General features: G+C 59.3%; 1 protein-coding gene across 1 annotated transcript; it reads right to left on the minus strand.

Moving 5' to 3' along the window:
- Window positions 1-6: 6 nt before the first annotated feature.
- On the minus strand, window positions 7-9221 carry ATP6AP1 (ATPase H+ transporting accessory protein 1; the record flags this gene model as incomplete). The annotated part of the gene is made up of 9 exons (XM_044683096.1): window positions 7-424; window positions 1095-1326; window positions 1411-1458; window positions 4999-5255; window positions 5794-5879; window positions 6397-6437; window positions 7061-7254; window positions 7487-7561; window positions 9095-9221. Coding segments are annotated over 9 exons (1270 nt in total), but the record flags the coding sequence as incomplete, so codon positions are not given.
- Window positions 9222-9317: the final 96 nt, after the last annotated feature.

Below are 9317 nucleotides of genomic sequence, written 5' to 3' on the forward strand. Positions count from 1 at the left end.
TCCCGCTGCCTCGGCTTCTAGCGCCCAGGCAGGCCTCCACTCCAGCCTCTCAGCCCTCCGAGGGGGTCTGGGTCGTGGACAGCAGCAACTGCTTTTTGTTACCATGGACAGAGCAAGGGAAGGCAAGCGAGGGCGGTGGCGGCGGGGAGGCCTAGCTACTGAGGAAGCAGGAGCGAGCAGAAGGCGGGCCCAGGGGCCGCAGGGGCCGCAGGCGTCACTCGGTCAGGGGCACGGAGAGCGTGCTCCCCTTGTGGTCGTCGAAGCGGTCCATGGTCTTGAGGTTGAGGATCATGTGCAGCCCGTAGGTGAAGATGAAGAGCAGGATGAGGGAGGACACGAGCCCCATCCAGATGCCGGGGGAGAAGAAGCTGGCGCAGTCACTGGCGTACGAGAAGTTCCCCCCGGACAAGTTGAAGGCCTGGATCTGGAGGGGAAGCAAACCACAGAGCATGGCCCGAGTCCCCGGGCTCCATCCGGGCTTCCCAGCGTTCTCACTGGCCACCCACGGTGGGAAGCCAGGACTCCAATTGCTCTCTGCCTCGCCCTCCCCTCAACTCCAGGCAGGCCGCTCCTCCCCGCATGCCCACCTACCTCTGCTCCGGCCTGGCTTCCCGAAGTCCGAGGAGCCGGGACGAAGCCGGGCCCTGCTCTCGCTGCCCCTGCCGGGGCTCAGTTTCCTACACTTTCGTGTTCTCCACTTGCAGCTGAGCTCCCCCCCCCCCCAGTGGCGGCCCTTTGACTCCTCCTCTACTTTCTCACCATCTTCTCCCAGCCACCTCTTGTTGGCTGCTGGAAACGCCTTCCCTTCTGGCTTAGAATCAATACCAAGTAGCAGTTCCGAGGGCCAGGCAGCGAGGGCTGAGGCCAAGGACCTGCCCAGGGTCACACACCTGGGAAGCGTCTGAGGCCAGATGGGAACGCGGGACCTCCCACTTCCAGGCCTGGCTCTCTGTCCACCGAGCCGCCCAGCGAGACTCGATGGCATCCTCTGGGAGCTTCTTTAAACTCCTCATTCCGTACCTCAAGTCCCCTCATCGACCTCTCTTAACACCCCACCCCCTTATCGAAACCCTCCTGTGCTCTTCTCCCCCTACCTGGAAATCCTGGAAAGTCACGTGCCAGGCAGAGGAGCCGGGCAAAGACACCAGGAGGCTATTCTTGGACCGTTCACTGCTGACGTACTCGCAGTGGAAGGAATAGATGCTGGGTGCTGTGATATGGGAGGAATTGAAGACCACGACGGAGTTGTTGATGTGGATTTCCAGTCGATCCATGGTGAACCAGTTCCGGGCCGAAACCGGGTACAAGCGATTGTTCAGGATAAGTCTGGGAGAGAAAGGCGGGGCCATCATGGGTCAGCGGGGGCCTGGCCCACGCTTTCTTTGCCCCACCCTCTCCGGCCTCACTTACTTGATGGTCAGGAATGGGCCAAAGACGTTTTCGTATGTCATGGCGAGCCTGGGAAACAGAAGGAAGGGAAGGCTGGTCGTCAAAGGGCATCCAGGCACAGAGACCACTCCCGTGGCATTCAGTGCCACTGGGCGCTAAGGCTTCTGGGTGCGCATTCAGAAAGCAAGTGGAGAGTGGAACTAGGGCCTTGGCCTGAGGCGCCAAAACTCCCCAGGCAGAGCGCTAACTCCCACTGGCCCCGCCACGTTGTGCAAAGAGAACGATGTGGAGGTGGCGGCTGGCGTGTTGGGCCTGTGGCCCACCAGACCCCCCAGTAAAGCTCTAAGAAAGAAACGAAGATAAAGGAGACCAAGAGGAGAAGGAGATGGCCGGGGCACCGTCTGGCCTGGGCTGGGCTGGGCCTGTCCGCTTCACGGCAAGGGGCAGAGGCTACTAGGGGCTTGGAACTGGACGAGAAGTAGCCAGGGAAGGCGCCAACGTCCAGACCTAAAGGGGGCCACCAAGAGGCTGGCCCCACCTTGGCCACCCTACCTAGGGCCAAGGAGGCCCGCCCACAGTACCTAAGAGAATGGAAGACGCAGCCTGACCCAAACCAAAGAGAATGCTGGCAGCAGCGGAGAAGTATGTAGTGAGAGCTTTGCCTCCAAGAGCTCACTTCCAAAGTCCAAGCGGAGCCTCAGAAGAAATGACCCGGCCACAGTCATTGCAGCTAGCTAGCCTTTCTGGACAGCCTTAAGGCTGGCAAAGCACTTGTCAAAGACCTCATTTGGTGCTACTGCTGTCTTCACTTTACAGGTGAGGAGACGGAGACAGCCAGAAGTGGCGTGAGTGCCCTGAGCCCCGCGGCTAGTTTGTACGGGCAGATCTGAACGCCCACGTCAATATCTATGTGAAACTCCGAGCCAGCGATGCTACGTAAAGGGGGAAGGCTGGAGGCCCTTCTGCTGGGACCGAGGGGAGGGCAAAGCCACCCGAGAACGTCCTCACAGGAAGGTTACCTATAAGACGAGAAAAGGAAGCCGAGGCGCTAAGGACGGGCGACGTGGGGACCTGGAAAAAGCTAAAGCAACGGCAGAGAACACGAACGGCGCTCGACTGCCGGGAAAGAGAGAAACTCCAGAGTGACCCAGATGGGAGAGCTTTTCTGCTGAGATCTACCCGGGCCCGTCTGTGGCCGAAAAAGACGGGCTTGGCTTGGAAGATGGTGAAAATAGGGGCTCTCCGTCTGGGGAAATCGTGGGAGGAGGGAGGGAGGGAGGAAGGAGCAGGTCTTTGCGGGCGTGCTACAAAGTGTCGGACAGCAAAAGTAACTGCAGCTCTGAGAACACGCCAGGCACCCGGAGTCAGATACAAAGAAGGAGAGCAACAGTGTTGCACAGGCCCAAAGGCCCCGGGGCCTGGCGTTTGGTGAAGCCTGCTGGGGAGACGGGGCGGCACGCTGGCAGACACAAGAGAGGCACGAGAGTTACGCGGCCCTCATTGGAACTGGTCCAACAATACGGAGACAGAGACAGAGCTGGGCCCTGGAGAGTGGGGAGGCAAAGGAAGAAGGTGGCTGAGGAAATCGGAGGCCAGTAGGAAGGGGCAGCCTGGAACCAGGGAAGACTGGAATTCGAATTGTGCCTCAGATGCTTCCTTCCTGGCCGTGTGACTCTAGGCAAGGCCCTTGACTCTGCGAGCCTCAGTCCCTCAGCTGTAAGATAAGCTGGAGAAGGAAATGGCCAATGGCTCCAGTATCTGCCAGGAAAAGCCCAAAGCGGGTCACGGAGTGTCAGCCAGCTGAACAACAACAACAGCTTAAGGAAGGCACTGGTGGAATTAGAACTCTGCCCAGAGTGAAAGAGCCTGGCTCCAGAGGGCAGCGAGACAAGGCCTTTGGGGGCAAATTTCCAACAGAGAAACTGTATGTGTGAGAAGTTTTGCTGTTTGTGGGGGGGGGGGGGGGGCTTGAGAAGGTGAAAAAAGTCACGTTTCCCAAACAATTTGCAGCCACTGCGGGCGGCCTGGCCTGCTTCCCCTCAATTTGGAGAGCTGCTTCCACATTAAAAGGCCGCCCAAGAACGGGGACTCCCAGGGGCACAGTGGAAACCCAGCTCATGGCTCTGAGTAGCTTATTCCCAAGAGACAGGAGGGCAGCTGGTGGCTCAGTGAATTCAGAACCAGGCCTAGAGATGACTGGGTGACCCTGAGCAGGTCGTTTAACCCCCACTGCCTGGCTCTTACCGCTCCACTCGTACAGTAGCAAGTCTAAGCTGGAAAGCAAGGGAGGGAGGGAGGGTTGGGGTCCAGGAATGGCGGGGGATGAAGGCTGGAACACAGGCCTGACTCCTTGGCCAGAAAAGAAAGGCAGGAAGGAGAGGCGATGCCGGGCAGGGCACTGGGGGGGGGGGGGGGGAAGATCTGCCCGAATCGGAGCAGTCAATGACTTGTTGACTTCCCTCAGCGATGGGTTCATCCTTCGGAAGGTGGAGAACCCGGCAGGGTGAAGAAGCTCAGGACAAAGGAGAAAGGGGCCCACTCGCAGCAGCCAGCACGCTGAATTCTGTTTCCTCTGCTAAGGAGGCGGCTGTGGGCTCTGGAGGAGAACCCGAACCCCAAGTCCAAACAGAAGATGGAGGACGCCCGGAGAGGCAGGACAGCAAAAGGTCCCCCAAATGATGAGATCCCGGGGCGGCTGCACTGAAGCGAGGCCTTTGACAACAGGGAGACATAATCCCACACTACGAAGCCTGGAGAATGGAGGACTCTGGGAGAAGTGAGCACCATTCAAGGCTTTGAAGGGCTATCCTGGGAAGGCAGAACTAGACTTTTCTTCGTTAAACCCTTCCCTTCCGTCTTAAACCTGATCCTAAGTAGCCGTCCTGAGGTGGAAGAGCTACCACACAGCTAGGAAATGCCTGGGGCCAAGCTTGAACCCAGGACCCAGCTCTCAATCTGCCAAGCCACCTATTTGGACTAGACTTTCCTGCAGGGCCCAAAAAGGCAGAACCAGGACCAACAGAGGTGAGGTGAGGTGAGGGAGGACTGACAGAAGATAGAAGAAGGAACAGCCCCACTTAGGCTTGATTTCAGGAAAAGCTATGACCAAGCAGAAAGGCTTGCTGGGAGAGGCGCTAGCACGGGCTGGGCAACCGGCTCACCCCTCGTTCAGGTCATCAAGTGAAGACTCCCTTCCCAGATTGGGGGGGGGGGGGAGGCACTGATCTGTTCATTCTGCTACTGTCACTGTCTCTTCATCATCTTGTTTGGGACTTAGAGTCACTAGGTGGCTCCTCGCCTCCAGCAGGCAGGCAGGCAGGGAGGGAGGGAGGGCTCTCTTCCCCTGCCCTACTGTCATCCAGGTAGGATAGCTACAGGTGTGGAGGCAGGCCCCAAGAGGCCCTCCTAAAGGCTGCCCAAGCTCACGAACAGAGAGCAGCCTCTACCTCCCCACTAGCTCTCCCCTCCTCCCCCACCCGGCTCCAGCTCCCCTCACCTTCCTGGTCCACTTGCGGGGGGAGGGGGGAGTCACCCCATGCGCCCGCCTGCCCGCCTGCCCGCCCCGGCTTCCTTCCTCCCAAAGCTCTTCACCCTGGCTCCCTCCCTTACTGGGCAAAGGAGCTGTTCCAGCTGGAGCCGCTCAGGTTGAGGGCTGGGTTTCCAAAGGTGAGTGCAGTCAGGTCCCTCAACTTATTGTTAAAGGTCACCGTGAAATTCTGGGCCCAAAAGAGGATTCGAGGCTCTGTGTCATTGTAGCTCACTGGTGGATGGGGCGGGGACAGGGATGGCCCAGGCTTAAAATCCTCATCCTCTCCAAGGAGGTGCCGCCCCAGACCCCCAGACACCATCGACAAGTCCCGAATCACCTGCAAAAGACACGCCCCAGAAGCTGAACTTCCATCGGCTGTGGTGATCAAGGCCCCCTCCAAGCGTATCCTCCCAACTGGTCTATTTCTCTGACCGGCACCAGCGTGCGGCCTCACGGCCATCTCTGGTCCCTCTTCTCTGGCTGCTTCGGCCCTTCCCAAATGAAGGTCTCTCCCGTGGCCCTTCCTCGCCGACCAATTCTTTATATATGAGTTCTCAGATCCTGCCCTGATGCCCTCTAGCTCCTCCAAACCTTCCATAGCTCCCTGCTGCTAAGAGGATAAAGGCCAAATGTGCCAGCCCCAACCGGTCTTTCAGCTTTGCTTTCCGCCGCTCCCCTCCTTCTACTTGAAGCTCCAACTTGTCCAAACTGGACTTATTCTTACAGGCCCCTGGCTAAAGGCCGTCTTGGAGGGTGGGCAGGGCTCTCCCCAATGCCAACCCTTCTCCAAAGACCAACACATCATGCCAGCTTCCTTGGGCTTCTGGTCCTCTAGCCCTCTCCCCATCCCCACCAAGGCTGGGAGGGCAGCTTACCCGGGAAGGCCTAACAGCAGTCAGTATGGCCGTATAGGGTACGCCTTCTGCCTTGAGTGTGTTCATCACCTGCCCAATAATCTCATCTTGGGGGGGAGATAGAGAAAAGAATGATTGGAGAATGGCAGGGGCTCTTCCCACACTCCCCACCCCCCCAGACTTTGACAGCAGCTTCAGATCGGGGTTCTGAGCCGCCTGCTGCTTCAGGGAGGGATCACTTGCCAAGAGGCTTCTCCCACACTTCCCCCATCCCCGTGGCAGGCAGGCCTTTGGGCCAGGAGAGGCCCAACATGATTTAAGCCATCGGAATTGGGTTGGGGGATTCGGCGGGCATCTCACAGGACCCGGGATTGGGAACTGAAGGGACTTCAGGGGACTCCCTCAGTCTACAGAGAAAACTCAGGTCCAGAAGAGGGGAGTAACTGCTCAAAGCCACAAAGGGGAGCCGAGCTAGGGCTCTGAGCCAGGTCCTCGGGGTTCCCAACCCAGCCCTCGTTCTCCATCTCCAAACGCCAGTGCTGTGCCATGGGAGTCCGGCGGGTCAGACTGCTGCCGCCCTGGGGCGTGCTCAGGGCTGGGCATCAGAAGGCTCTTCCCACTCACCATTGCCTGTGAGCACTTCTTTCGGGGCCATCAAGCCGGAACTGAGAAGGAGAGAGAGGAAGAGAGAGAGAGAATGAGGCTTCCTCACTTGCCTGTCCCCAAGCAAAGGAGAAGGCTAAAGTGAAATCGAGTCTGGAGAGAGAGAGAGAGAGAGAGAGAGAGAGCGCTAGAGGTTCATCCCCTGGGCAAGAAAGAAGGGCCTTTAGCTCTCAGCTAGCAGCCATGACCACCTGGACATCTTGGGAAAGAAACTGGGTGTCCTTCCACCAACCAACTGGCCTGAAGTTCCAGACCTCCCTGGCAGCCGGGCCAGCTTCAGCTCCTCCTCCCGGAAAGGTCTAGGCCCTGCTCGGTCTGGAGATCCCTCCCCACCTCATGAGGTTCCTTGGACAAGTGTGATGTGGTTCCTGAGGCCCCGGCTACAAAAGTGTACTTGCTGAGCAGCCTTTTCAACATTCTTTATGCTGCACGACGACTGCGTGGAGAGGGCGAAGGGGTGACAGAGGAGAGCAGTCGGGCCGCTTCCTTTCCTAAGTCTGTTGCAAGGTGGCACTCAAGCAGGCAGTGCTGGTCTTGACCCTTAGCAGCTCTTCTCCTTTCCAGACAAGCGCCGGGCCCCACCCAGGGAGCCCTGTGTCCCCAGAAAGGCCGGGCTGGCCCATACCTGGTGGTGTACGGCAGTCTCAGGAGTAGCAGAGCAGGAAGGGTGTCATTGAGCTTCAGCTCCCGCAGCGTGGCCTGGTCGACGTGCAGGGGACTCGCTCCTAGCTTCTCCTTCAGGTAAGAGGTCAAGGTGCTGGCTGCGTACCAGTCCACTGAAGGCAGGACCAAGGAAGAGGGAGCCAACTCCAGGGCATTCTGAGGAGGGAAAAGTCAGCCATCTCACTCCTCCTCAGCCTGCACTTTCCCGGGGATTCCAAAGCACGCTCTGATCTCTCCCGGCTTGGCCATTTACTGCCCAGCTCCTGGAGGAGTCCCCCCAGTCCGGACTCAATGTTCCCAGGTCCCAGAGCCCCCTTAGGAGGCCAGTGACGGTGGTCTGGGGCTGCGAGCTATCATGTGAGGAGGGGGGCTGGGGAGGAGGCCTTACCTCCAGATTAGAGAAAGCACTGTCTTGCTTGTTGCCAAACACACCGCCATATGTAGTGAAGTCTTCAATGCTTAGCTAAAAGAGAGGCGGGGAGAGAAGCACCTTCAGACTTGAGGGCAGGACAACACTCTCCCAGGGAACCTGAGGGCAGAGCCTAAGCAGTGGGAGGAGGGCACATGACAGCGCTACTCAAGAGTTCTTGGAGGTGTTTCCTTCCTTCCTCACTGGCAGGAGCAAGCCAAGAAGCCCTGGGAAGAGCAGGCAGTGGCCCAGTCACCAGACTAGGAAGCTGAGCTGTGGCAACCACAAAGTGTCATCCTGCTGGGCACGAGCATGTGAATGGGCAAGAGGAAGAGACCAGAACAGGAAGGGGGCTTGAGCAACTCTGGAATTCCCCACTTTGGGGGAGGCGTCTCAGAGGGCCCGAGCTGGACTTGGAATGGCAGAGTGGCCTGAAAGCTACCCCGCTCGGCTCCCCTCCCCGGAGGTCCGAACAGGCCAGGACACTTGGGGACAAATGGAGGCCGGACCCAGGGGAAAGTCTCCAAGGGGAGCTGGGTGGCCGCCCCGATCACCCAGTGCCAGTCGAGTGTCGTCTCCCAGGAGCTCAGGGGAGAGGAGCTGCTCCGGGAGAGCAAACCCCTCTGCAAAGGCGACGTTTTAAGCTACTCTTCCAGCCTCGTACACACTGGCTGTCCCCATCCCATACCCCATTGCTGGAAAGGGATTGCAATGGGCAGGGCAGCCAGCTTGTGCAAAGGAAGGGCCATGATTCCCCAGTAGAACAGCAAGCAGGCCACCACCTGGACTGGAAGGCAGACTACACCTGGGGGGAGTGCCCTTCAGTGAGCCTGCAAAGGCAGGCTGGAACCAGGCCGGGGCAGGAAGGCTCCAAGAGGCCACCCCGAGGTGTGGTTTGAACAGGATCACAGCTGGGCTTTACAAACATCAATTCAGTGGGTGGGTGGTGGGGCAGAGAAGGCAGAGAAGGCCGATAAGGGCTCCAGGCCCCAAACCCAGTCTATCCGGTCTGCTCTGGTTTTCCCATTCAAGCCCAGAGGTGACTTTCACCAGAGTGCCAGCCTTGGGTTTGCTCTACAACCCCCCCCCTTCTCCCCTTCCCCTTCCCCAGTGTGGCTGAGAACATTAACTCCATGGTGGCCAGATGGGCGGCTCACCGGCATGCCAGGCTTGTGGCTGGCATCGACCCCTCCCCTGCCGCCTTCTCCCCTTCCCCAGAGTGGCTGAGCTCCTCTAAGAAGGCTTCCCTGACCCCTCCCCCCCCAATCAGACCACATCTCTCCGGTCCTCTAAATGGCTTCTGGGCACTTCTGCCACCCCAGGCTTGGCCAGCGGTCCTTTCTGTCCCTGTTCCGGGCATAAGGAGGCTCTGCCCCCGCCCCATCCCCATTGGCTAGCCCCTGGAGTGGGGGCAGGGGGTTCTGGGCCCCCTTCCTGCCCAGGGCCTGTCCCAAAGAGTCGGAGCACACTGAGGAGGGAGGAGGGAGCAGGGGCCCTCGGCCGGCCGGGTGGGCAGGCAGGTGGCATTGGAACCCCAGCCAAGGTTTCTGCCTCCCAAAGTGAAGGCTCCAGGCCTCCGGCACTGACCTTTTCCTGCAGGAACAGCAGCACGTTTCGGGGGCCCTTCTCCAGGGCGGGGTCCAGGTAGGAGGCCAGCTGGCCATCCGTGGTGATGTGCCCTTCGTGGGCATTCTCCAGCGGAACCCACAAGTCCCTGCCGCGGGGAAGAGAAGAGAGAATGTCACGGTGGTACCTGGGAGAGGGCACGGGCTGGAGCTGGGGGGCTGGAGCGGGGCCGAGCGCCTTCGCT

Source organism: Gracilinanus agilis, unplaced genomic scaffold, assembly GCF_016433145.1.
Source record: "Gracilinanus agilis isolate LMUSP501 unplaced genomic scaffold, AgileGrace unplaced_scaffold12990, whole genome shotgun sequence".
NCBI classification, from domain to species: Eukaryota; Metazoa; Chordata; class Mammalia; order Didelphimorphia; family Didelphidae; genus Gracilinanus; species Gracilinanus agilis.